The following is a 13132-nucleotide window of genomic DNA, read 5'->3' as shown; positions in this document are numbered from 1 at the left end:
GGTTTGAAACAGCCTTACCTTAGATCAGGTGACTCGGCCCTCCCAAATCGATCCTGCCACTTCCCAACGCTTGAACTGGCTTTTCTGGAGGCAGTACTTGTCTGAGACTGAGAAGAGGTGCTGTTTCTGGTGAGATAAATTTTCTGTGTTTTTTCTTATATACGATTGTCTCTAACCACCCCCCCTTCCTGTTTATTTTTCCTTGGCATGCTTTTTCTAAAGTGCTTTGACATGTCCCTACTACTAGTACGGTTGTCAAGACCTAAGCACTCACTGTGAACCTGACTGCTGGAGGAACCGCAACTTAAATGTGCTATCAGCATCCTAGTAACTCTAGGATACTTTTAGAAATACTTATCAACATAGTATAGAGTCAAGATGCAGAAATGAAAACAAAACAGGGTATGTCCAAGTAATTATCAATTACCATTATAAATAAGAATTTCTGCCATTTCACAAAATCTCACTCAAAACTGTACCTGCTTTCTCCTATGCTTCTCAAAACCATATAAAAGTACTGTCAGTACGGAAGGACTCTTGATGTAAAAAAAAAAAAAAAGAGCTATGATAAAATTTAATTTCAAAGTAACAGTTCTTTCTAAGTAATTTCCCAAAGCTATTTTTATCTCCAGCAACATGCTCCATATGAAGCTCAGGGAGGTACAATGCCATAAGCCTCTAAGTCTAGCACTCAGAAAACTGAGGCAGAGAGAGCACAAGTTGGGTACACAGAAAGACCCTGCCACAAAGAAGTTCAGCTATTTATATTCCTGCCAATCATGTAAACGATCAGGGTTCTCTCAAAGCTACTGAAAGTAGTATACCTGTTTCTAAGTCTACTTCTGAAAACAGATACACAGGAAACAGAAAGAATGAATACAAAGGAACGGAAGTAACTGTCACTAATGCTAAAGAAGTACGAGTGACAGCTCGACTGGGAAGCCCTGTCTTTGGCTCTGTGTTCAATAGTTTACCTATCAGTCGTCATAGAGAAAAAGAAATGCTCAAAGTGAACAGCTCAGAGGAACCAAGCAATACACTAACTGACTAATAAAGATACTGCACAGAAAGCACACGAAAAAAAGCTTCTGTCTTCCTTAGTCTAAAACAGAGTAGAAAGAACTGCTAATAAATCCTGAACTCTATTTAATTGTGTGCATTCGTTTTAAAGGCTAAGCAGAAATGCCAAATCAATTAAGATTGTATTTGATTATTAATCAAGTGAGTATTATTCTGAAGCTACTGGAAGCCGGATTCTCATTAAGGAAACATACATGGACTAGTTCTGAAAAAGAAAGCACTATGTGGTATCAAACTGGCTGTAAAAGAAACATGATTTCATAATCAAAACTTTATTTAAAACTATAAAAGTGACACTTTCATACGGAAATTACTATCTTTCCCCTAGCTGTAAAATGCTGAGGAGGCCTAGAGACAAATGGTACCCAGTACCACAAGCACTGCCACCAGCCTCATCTGGATTTTAAATCAGTATTTTCTCCTAAAAGGAATAATGTCTTCAAAGTACAACATGAGCTTAGAACTTCTTGCTAATGCCAAAAAGTGAACATCAACATGCACACACACACACACACACACACACACACACACACACACACACAAGAATACAGTTAGTGAGGCATGTTGGCAATAGAGAGGGTGCACTGAGAGGGTGAGGTAGGAGGACTGTGAGTTTAGGGCTAGTCTAAGCTACATAGCAAAATCTTTCCTCAACAACTGAAAAGCAGGAGGAGCTGGAGAGATGGCTCAGTGGTTAAAAGCACTGCTGCTCTTTCTGATAACCCAGGTTTGGTCCGAGCATCCCTATGACTGCTTACTACCACCTGTAACTCCATTCCAAGGGATCCAGCACCCTCTTCCTACTGCCTCTAGAACCAGAGACACACGCAGTACATGTGCATACATGCTGGCAAAACACTCATAAAATCAAAGCAAGTAGGACTGGGCAGATGGCTCAGTAGTTAAAGCACTGACAGCTCTTGTAGGGGATTTAGGATCAAGTCTCAGCACCCACATGGCAGCACACAACTTTGTCTGTTTCAGAGCATCCAACACTTTCTTCTGGTCTCTGTGGGCAGGACACACACATGTAGTACACAGACTTACATGCAAGCAAAAGAACCATATGCATTAAAAGTTAATCACTGCTTTACAGACATTATAATTGGATCATGGTTATTATAAAAATCACCAGTGGGTGAATTTTTTGGGGGGTTAGGAAAGTGGTACTAGGAATCAGACTCAGGACCTTATGCATGGTAGGGCAAGCAGTTTTTCTCAAACTGAGTAACATCCCCAATGTAAAAATTACTTATTAAATACAAAAGGGGACACAGAACTTGGTGCAGAACCAGAAAGGCCATCAGTACAAGTAACTGACTAGATTTACCATCAATAAAGTGAGGCAGACTGGGATTACTTATCTTGAGGCTTGTGCACTGAAGAGGAAGACCCAGCTTCATTCACACAGCATTCTCAAACGTATCAGGTAATAAGCAGGAACTAGCAAAGTCAGGCTGAGGAACTATCTATAAAACAACTGGATCACACCCTTTTAAAATCCAACTACCGAAAAACACAACAGAAGGCCCAGAGGCTGCTCCGACGATAAACAGCTAAGGAGAGAGCTCAAATGAATGACCTCTGACTGAATCCAAGGTCAAGAAGAAAACTTCAATTAAGGACAATAAGGAAAATATTGGGATAACTGGCAAAACTGATGACATGGGGCATAATAAAGTATTGATTCAGTATTAGATTTTCCTGACTTTGGTAACTCTGCCCTATTCACAGTTATTTAATAAAAAGCTTATCCATGTTCCTAAGAATTACAAGGTGAAATGTTTAGAGGTTAAGAGAATAATGTAACGCATCCAATGGTTACCATCCAAATTAGCATCCAAACAGTTAAGAGAGAACACTATTTTTAAGAAACAAACAACACATTAGGACCTAGTGAACTGTGTAGATGAAGTTCTTTACACTTTAATTTAACTCCTAAGTTTGAATACTTGTTAAAATAGTAAAAAATGAAAACATCAAGGAAGTAGTAAAGTTTTGTGTCCAATCTACTTGCAGATTTACAATATATTGTATTTTTAAAGCCTTATCAAGATGTAAATTCACATCACTCTTCTGGAGATAATGTACTTCAAAAGAAAATAAATAATATGAAAATTTCTATAAAGATGAAGCAAAGCAATCTGATACAGTAAACTTTCCTTAAGTATGCAAACCTGGGGCACCACCTTCAGCTTGGGTGTTAATAAGCCGGACCTGCTCCAGTACCTGCATGCCCCACTGCTGCCTCAGGCTGACTGTGAAGCCTCCTATCCTGCAAAGATCACTAACAACATGGTCTGTGCTGGCTTCCTAGAGAGAGTCAAGGATTCCTGCCAGGCTCACTTTGGAGGCCCTGTGGTCTGCAATGGAGAGCTCCTGGGCATTGTATCCTGGGGCTATGGCTGTGCCCTGCCAGATAATCCTCATGTATACAACAACGTCTACAACTATGTGGACTGGATTCAAAACACAATTGCTGCCAACTAGAGATCCATAATCCCTCTGCAGTCACTATGGCAATAAAGTGAAATTTTCTATAATAAAAAAAAAGTATGCAAACCTGTTGGGCAGTACACAAGTTACAAACTCACCATTTCTACTAACACCAAATTTAAGCAGTTCTCTGCCAACACTCATCTATATATAGATCAGTAAGGTCATCTAAAACTTTAGCAATGGACATCGACTGCTGAGGCCAGTATCACAGATACAGATACTGTATACACATACAGATACAGTATCACAGATACTCTTAAGTATCTGTTTTATGTCCTGACAATACTATCTTCCCCCTAAACTCAATAAAAAATTATTTCCAAAAAGTTTACCCACTCTCCATATATATATGAAATGATGATCCCACACATACTTTTTAGGGAAGTATTTTACAATGACTGTAAGAGCCTACTTTTGATTAGCTGAAGATGAATCCAGAAAACAAGTTTCCCTAATGAGCTGTGAGTGCACTGTCTTATACTGAGGAGTAGAGATGACACTAAGTGTGCTTCCACCAGCTGCAGGGGCCATCACTGCATTTTCTTAGGACTGAGGGCCTGCTCATTTTCCATCCTTCTTTCACATGATTTTTTTTTCACCCCAACTCTCAAACATATCTTCTGTATCTTCATCTCTCCTTGAATCCAGTCATCACTATTATCAGCCCCTGAGAACACACCCAGTTTGGGTTCGTCTATCCCTTGGTTATCCCACAGTCTACCTGGCATAACCTCCATCACTGTGAGATACAGCCACAGCTATGCTTCCTGAACACATGTCAGGCACAACTGACCTGGCTCGCTTTAAACCATGTCCTCCATCTAACCAACTGGAAACCTGGAGCTTCTCTCTTTAGCCACTGGGTTTGCATTTTACTACCCCATTTCCATCGACAAAGAAAAGCACACTTTCTCCTGTTCTGATGGAAGCCCTTGTGTCTGCTATCCTCCAGCTCTTGCCAAGTGATCCTGTTCCCATTTCCCGCTAGTTTATTCACTACCGCAGACGAACTCAGTGTCTTATCTTCTCAAACATTAACACTCCATCATACCATCTTGGGTCTCTCCTAGTAAATCTGTATTTTATTTTGCTAGGAAAAACCGTTAGCAATCTCACTGTTCTCACATCCACCCACCAGCCTACCATTATTTTTGCCCAGGTACTTGCTGTTATCTCCTACAAGGGACCCCGCTTCTACCTTTACTCACTGTTCTTAGCAAACAAACTCAACGGAGACTTGAAAACCCCATGTATCTACTGCACATTCTCCAGGTTACTGAGTTCTTGCTGCCCATGCAGGAACACTAACACTAAGAACACTGACAACCTTTCTCACTTCTCACTCATTAATATTTTAGTTAACTCACACACTCTTAGATACATAAAAACATTGCAATTTCTTTTACCTTGAAAAATCTGATCTCACACACCCCCAATTCCCTGGTTTTGCCCCTCCCGACAAAAGAAATAGTCTTTAAAAATTGTCCCTATTTTTACTTTTCAATTCCTTTCATGTATCTGTTTTGTTTTTGAAACAGCCTCTTTCTATGTAGTCCTGGCTGTTTTAGAGTTCATTACATAGACCAAACGGGCCTCAAAATCACAGCAATCCCCCTGCCTCAGCCTCCCAAGGGCTGGAATTATAGGTGGATCTCTTGTTTCTACTGAAGCTATTCAAAAATCTTCTCCATTTATCTGTACCTTTTGAATGCACATGATTTTGGTCAGGATGGCCAATGACCTTAACCTGAAAATCTAATAGACATTTGGTCTTCATCTTTTTGACTAGTGTCTGACAGTTGATCACTCCACACACTAAGTTTCAGTTTATGCCTCCTTATTGGTACCTTTTAGTGATTTCCATTTGTTTCTTTTAGAGGCTATGTCCTCTTACCACTTCTTGATTACTATTTTTGATGGTTTAATTAAGTTTCACAGCTTCACTTTGGATGCCACTTGAACAGTGATCAAGTTCTTGTCTCTAGCTAATACACTTCTCCTCATTCTGCAGCCACGTTATCCAACTTCCCAGTGTCCACTTTCATACTGAACGGGCACCTCAACTTCAATTCCCTCAATTGAATGTTTGTCTTTTCTCTCCAAAAGCCATTCCACCAGTAATCCTTCTCATCTCTTAAATGATAGCCCAGTCATAACACTTGGGTTGAGCAGGACAAAAATCCTTGAATTCATTAAGTAAAACTTTTCTTGACAATCTACAACTAATCAATCCAGACATGCCATTACAAGCCTTTGCAATACACCCAGTACCTAATTATTCTGACCACTCTATTACCTTGGTCCAGGACAACATTATCTCTTGCCTAGATATTTGTTGCAATCTTACACCTGATCCTTGTTCCTATCACTGTTCATACTATAATCTGTTCTAAGGAGAAGCAGCTAAATTGAGACATGAAAACCTCAGTCAGATAATCATATTGGCCTGCTAAAAATCTCACTGTGGCTCCCCATTCATTTCAAATAGAGGAAACACAAAGCTTTTATATAACCACAAGACACAATCCAGTTATGTCTCCCTCAAAAAAGGAGAAAGCAAAAGGAAAGATCCTACCAAGTTTTAGACAATTTCACTCTAACAGAAAACACCCAGAGAATGTTCTTATGTGACAACGCTGTTGTACAACACTTGACAGAACTTAATCATATGACACATGTAGCTAGAGTATAATGGAAGTACTATTATTACATTTCAATTAGGAAATCTAACAAAGACTAGAGAATCTGCCCAAGGACACTCAACTAGTAAACTGCTGAGTTAGAATTTAAACCCCAGAAATCTAAGATTTCAACCTCATAGCAAAACTCTAAAGCAGAAGACACAGAAAACTGATGAATCAAAGTTGGCCTTTTATGTAAACCCTAAATCCAAGAGAATATTATCTATTGAGATCAGTACTCCTTAGCTTGTATGAACTATTTAATCAAATGTTTTATGAAATTTCATTTAGTTCAAATAACATTTGAAATATTTCCATATCAGTCCATAAAAATCTTGGCTCTCTTTTAAATGTTTCCTTTTGGATTAAAGCTTCAGGAATCTTTGTTTTAGCTGGTCATGGGAATGCAGGCCATTAATTCCAGAACCTGGGAGACAGAGCCAGGCAGATCTGAGGACAGCCAGTCTATATAACAAGGTCCAGGCCAGCCAAGACTACAATAGGACCCTGTCACAAACAAACACACAAACGACCATTTTAGTTAGGGATGAGCCTTATGCTTCTCCATTAGTATCCTATGATGTATACTTTCTAATAATAGTAACAAACTATAGAGCAATTGAAGAGATAACTTAAATATAAATTTACACAAGTAACAAAAGATAAATAGGCTGGTAGAGAATTTGTAATGGCTGAGTTGACTTATTTCAGACCCAGTCTTGGTACCTTGATCTAAACCAAAGACTAAGCTGCTGGCAACCTCAGCCTTCCCTGGGCTTCACTTATTCTTTAGCTTTCTGGCCACACATTGTCATATCTGAGTGAAAAGAACATTTTTCTTCCCTGCATAATTATTCCTATCTAGTATTTTATAAACACAAAACTAGGTGTTATGTGAAAGCAAAGAAAGCCATGAGATTTTTATGGATAAATTTCTATCACTTCTTTTACAAAAATACCTTTAAGTCCATAGATCTTGACCTAGAAGTCCAATGGCTCTTCATGTCAGGATACAATACACAGTGAACAACACGATCTGCCCACGTGTATATGGAGGACTACTGTAACTATACACTTCTCATACTCAGGTGTGTTGTTTTTTTCAAGGCTGAATAAGCATCCTGAAAAGGTTTTTTAGTGACTTCAAACTAAAAGCAGACTGTTATAGTTTGTAGAACACTGGAAGCCTTCATATTTAGTACAGCATTACAGCAGAGACACACCACCAAGATCCCAATGCTGAGACGTGACTGTCTAACTAACCTGCTTGGTGGCAGACCAGTCTTGAACAGTGATGGTGGAGACGTAAACTCAGCTTTTGTAGATGGAAGTGCTGCTTCTTTCTCTGAATTTCCAGTTCTCCCTTGCTGTACCTTCAAAAAGAAAACTGGGGTCACTACTTTGCTTAATTTAACAGACCATGAAGCATGAGGCATGAGCCTGTAACATCTGTTCTGAAGTTAAATATGAAGAATGCACCAAGCCTGGATATTTTATTAAAAGGGACCTATGTGAGTTTAGCTTTAGGTAAAAGACATCAAAAATAGACTCAAGGATCAAAATGTTCCATTTATTAAATAAAATACTCAGTTTGTCACTTAGAAGCCCCAATAACCTGTAATGCCTGGAGACTCATACACTGTCATGAGTAAAGTGACTGAGTCGAGGATAGATACATGGTTATGACTCCATGTCTCTGAGTTCAAGGAAGGCCTTGAAGACTTTTCCCTTGCTGTACTCTCTACCTTTACCTACCATGCTGACCATTTTCTAATTCAGACGCTGATCTGCTGTAATGCCAACATAAAGAATCTTTGCTCCTGCAAATTGAACTAGTGCCCAACTAAACACTTAACAAACATTTATGGTCATAGAAGGTACTTTGCATACCACCAGAGGAGAAAAGTAACCATCAATATTACCCAGCCACAAGTCTCATTACGTCCAATAGCCACCTACCTACAAGATATACTGTGGTATCAGTGGTGCAAGTGTTATGGGAGTAACCAACTCCTTCTTTTTATTATAGCTAAGGCCTACTCCATGAGATGAAACTTATATCTGACACCATTAAAGAGGCCAAAGACCTGGAACTAGCTAGATCATGGGCTCTAGGGGAAAACTTACTACTCTTTATGTTGCAAAAGAAACAGAGCATTAAAATTACTCCTAATAACATATTGCTGCTATATTCATAGTTCAGAGTATCACAACACTCATCTAAGAAGCTTCCTACAGTAGATGGTAATGAACAGAGATCCACGAATGAACAATGTGTAGAGTGAGAGACTTTGGAGCATTCAGCCTTAAATGGAATGTCTTTATCAAATCCCTCCCCTCAAGGCACAGGAACCTATGCAGAAGAAAAAGAAAGAGCTAGCTCTTTAAGAGCCAGAAGTCATGGATGATTCCAAGGAAAGAACATCATCCAGACACAACAGGACTGATGCGCACATGAACTCATGGAGACTGTGAGATCATGCATAAGACCAGCATGATCAAATTTAAACCAGGCAAATCCCAGCACAGAGAAAAGTGGACACAGAAGTTCCACCTCAACCAAGAGGCTATGTACAATTAATGACTCCTGAGAAAAGGAAAATCCCTTTTCTCCAATGGAGTGTAACTGGGTATATTAATTATACTATAGGTCAGGTCCTATGATCAGAAGTTTGGTAAACATTTTTCTTTTGACAATTTTGTCTTTAGGAGTTTTGTTCGTTTGTTAAGATAAAAAAGAGAAAGAAACAGAACATGAAGTTGGTGAGTAGAAGGATCTCAGAGTTCGCTGGAGGAGGGGAACATATATTTCAACATATATTTTATGAGAAGAATGTTTACTGAAAAAAAATCTGCCCCTGCACATCCATAACTTAGAATTAGTACCAGCACCCGTCACGCCAGTTCCACATTCCTAGGCACTTGAAATTAGTCATCTATCTCCTTACTACATTTCCCTCTTTATGTTAACTCTGAAGCCACTGGAGGGAAGCAAAGACTAGTCCTGGCCAGCTATGATGACCAGGACTCACAGTAACAACTTGTATGGCATGAGAACTGTCAGGGTGCAGCTGCAGCATGTAAACCATGGCTGTAACCAACAGCTGTTGATTTGGAGTCAAAGCCTGTTCAACAAGAGGGAAACAACACCTGGGACTGGAAATAAAGCCAGCTTTCCTGTGTCAGTCAAGTTATTAGTCTTAGTAGAGAGCCCTTCACTTTACTAAGTCAGCATAATTCAAAATCAAACAAATAACTCCTAAAGACAAAAATACCAAAACAAAAATGTGTATCAAAAAACATGTAGTCCATTTTGTATTGGCCAACTTCTGGTCATGAGGCCTGACCTGTAGTATAGTTCATATACTACTTACTGATATTTATTCTTATGCCTGTAGATAAGTATAGTTTTTACCCCTTTTCAAAAAAACTTCTTCAGCAACAGCAAGACAATTATAGACAATCACAACAGTTCAAATGCAGCAAGCAAAAGATCCTATTGCACCCAGTCCCACTTGATTCATCTCTAACACAATTCCTGCACCTACGGCTTGAGGATCATCAAGAGAGGGGCAGAAGAGTCAGAGGAACAGGAAGTGTGTAGTGAAGCTATGTCTCTTACAAATATCAGGCTTATCAACATGACTGCCTAAACAAAACCTACAGAATGACCACACCAATGGGGATGCTAATATGGAAGGTAAAGTTCAAGAAGCTTCAACCCTTAGCTTAAGAATTATGGGCAGCTGGGAAATGCTGAGTGGGAGAAATGGTCCTTCCCAAAGAAGAGCCCCATAACTGGTTAATCAGCACTGAGATCATATACATACAAGTAATATAATACAGACTGAGTGGGTTATATTTAGGAACGTATGTGTGCATATATGTATGTGTGTGTGTGTATATATATATACACACACACACACACATATACATTATATATATATATATATATATATATATATATATATATAAAATTATACACATACATAAACACTTAAAAAAAAAGAGGCCATGAGTTTGAGAACAAGGATTGTGGGAGGGGCTGGAAGAAAGAATGGGAAGGGGAAACTATAAGTCAAAATATTAAAAATTATCATTAAATAAATTAAGCTAAGTATTTATTAACGTAAAAAGAAGCAGATCTCTATTAATTAATTATTGGTTTTACCTAGTGGCACCTACCTGTAATTAATTAGGCCTTAAACTGAGTTTATTTGAAAATGAGTTCTACTGCTTACTAAAATCAAATTCATTTAAAATGTACAGATCTTACTGAGATGTGAGGATCATCACTTACAAAAATAAAAGACTGAAATGGATTTGATACATATTTGACACATAAACTTCCAGGATGTGGTGATGGGAAGTGAACAGTTCATTTAGCAAACATTTATTCACTACGTACTCTGTACTAAACACTCAGACAGAAGTCTCCAATGATACAAGTGAGCACAATACAATGAATGCCATGAAAACACAGGGGAGAATGGGAGGTGGTTCAGAGAAAAGGGTTCGAATTTCCAAGCCTCAAGTGGACTTCTGGGACTCATGAAAAAGGAAAGATCCAATTCCTGAAAGTTGTCCCCTGCCCCTCACAAATGAACCATGAAATACATACACATACACACACACACACACACACACACACACACACACACATACACACCCCTACCTTTAAAAAGGGGGTGGGGTAAAGGATGAGATAAAAAAGAAACACATTACCTAAAGGATTGGGAATATAGTTACATTATCAGCTGTCCCCATGAATACCAGCAATTTATACTCAATTTTTTAGCACAGCAAACTGACACCTCAAACTCACCAAACTCTCCATTTCCTCTATTCTGATCCTCTCCATATTGTCCAGATCTTCTCAGAGATTCATCTAATTGAAGTACAGTTGCCTTCCCAACCTCAGTCTACGCTATTGCTTTCTGTTGTTTCAATTATGGACCAAAAACAGACTAAAATAACTTAAATAGGAAATTCCCAGAACTGACAGTTCGTAAGTTAGGCCATGCAGAGTCTGAGTAACATAATGAATTCCTGCATCTTTCCAACTGCATCTCGCCTGGGACATGAATCCTCCCTTTGTCTATCCATCCGCATGTGTATGTCTATATCCTACCAACCACCAGCTATTTGGGATCCATCCTAACAGGACTGTGAGGGAGGGTAGTGGAATGCTGATGTCCGACTAACCCTGACTTTACTAAATGGATCCTAAAGCATAGAAGGAGTGGTGAAGACAAGCCATCAAGCGCTTCCACTTGAAGTCACTGACTTAGCATCAGAACAAAAGCCGCCACCACACACACACACACACACACACACACACACACACACGCTAAGATTGCTATAATGTTGTATAAATATTTTGAGCATATTCACATATTTTTATTAGTATATTGCTGTATTGTTGTTAATTACTAACTGTGACTAATTTGAAAGTTATACTTTATTATGTAAATGTATGCAGAAGAAGAAAACAAGAGTACACAGGGTTTAGTACTGCCCACAGTTTCAGGCACCTATAAGGAATCTCAGTGTGTACTTCAGTGGCCATTAGAGGACTACTGTGTCAGTCAGATTACACCTTGGAGTAGTGTAGACTTCCTTCATCATTTCCAGTCTCTCTCCTGTGACTTTCTATTTTCTTCCTAAAAGTTCTCATTATCTGAGTAGAGTGTTGTATGCCTACCTGCCTACTGTCACTATAGCAGACCTTTGCAGACTTGGCTACATATAAGAATCTGTACCCTACATGTCTGGGAAAGAGGATGTGGACCAAACAATATACATTTTTTTTTTTAAATTTAATTGATTTTGAGACTCTGCTTTAATCTCTCTTCTTCAATCTTTCAAATAACATGGAGTATCAAAATACATAATTGTTGGCACTATTATTTACTGAATACCAAGCTTTCCCATCATGAGGCTATCAATTCATATAACCTAGCATTTTAAGAAATAGTTATATATGTGTTTGATTTACTAAAACCAAGTTAACATTAGATCCTGCAGAGCCAAACAAAATTTAACTACAATTTACAGAGTTGAGACGCTAAGGGCTGGCAAGATGGCTCAGAGGGTAAAGGCTCCTGCTGCCAAGCCCCTCTGGTACTAACTGATGGAAAGAGAGAAATAACTTCTGAATGTTGTCCTTTCAACTCCTACGTGTGCCATGTGCATGCTGATCAACAAAGGCACATAATGTTAAATTTTTTAAAGAATCTAAATATCCCAATTGTTACTTTATCACTATACCAAAAGTTCTAAAGTTTAACATTATAAGCAATACTTAATACTTATACTTAATAACACAAGTTAGTATTTAAAATTATAATTAACAAAAAATATAAATTACTGATCTCCACATAACAGTAGGGTGAAAACAGGAGACCCTGCAAACTATAAATGAATGACCATGTCTCAACCCACAACCTAAACATTGGAGATGTCACAAAGCCTGGTACTCTGAAAGCATTCAGACAAAGAAACTTAACTGAGCAAACTAACCAAAGCTGAATCCTTTCAGTCAGTGAGGACAAGGCAAGGCAAAACCACACTCTCATGGCAGAAGCAGAGAGGCAATGACCGCTCCCGGACCATGTGGAGGTCACTGGGCAAGGCTCTCTAGTCATACTGAAGTGTTTCTGAAAATCAGATTCCCACAAAGAAAGAAAGAAAAAATAATGTAGGAAAACAAAGATAACAGTATATAAGCAAAATGTAATCCTCTGGAAAAGTCTACAGTAAGTAAATTTTCTTCATAGAAACAGAGCTTCCAATAGTTTATAGGGCCCACTCTTAAAAAAAAAACACTAAGAAGAATAAAACAATCAAAGAACATTTGAAAAACAAGTCCT

At 38.6% G+C, this 13132-nt stretch overlaps 1 protein-coding gene across 13 annotated transcripts in view; it reads right to left on the bottom strand.

The window, feature by feature from the left end:
- Window positions 1-13132, bottom strand: part of Fip1l1 (factor interacting with PAPOLA and CPSF1) — a 58401-nt gene that overhangs the window by 31999 nt on the left and 13270 nt on the right. For 7 of the 13 annotated variants that reach the window (XM_034509008.2, XM_034509010.2, XM_034509009.2 and 4 more), the window contains 2 exons: window positions 7524-7633; window positions 19-126 (listed from right to left, as the gene is read on the bottom strand). In XM_034509008.2, coding sequence (XP_034364899.1) covers window positions 19-126; window positions 7524-7633 — 218 coding nt within the window. The remainder of the gene's footprint in view (window positions 1-18; window positions 127-7523; window positions 7634-13132) is intronic. The other 6 variants (XM_034509011.2, XM_034509012.2, XM_034509013.2 and 3 more) reach the window with 1 other exon arrangement.

The sequence above is a fragment of the Arvicanthis niloticus genome, chromosome 7 (genome assembly GCF_011762505.2).
Source record: "Arvicanthis niloticus isolate mArvNil1 chromosome 7, mArvNil1.pat.X, whole genome shotgun sequence".
NCBI lineage: Eukaryota > Metazoa > Chordata > Mammalia > Rodentia > Muridae > Arvicanthis > Arvicanthis niloticus.
Note: the sequence above shows the minus strand (reverse complement) of the source record. Positions and strands in the feature narration are given on the sequence as shown.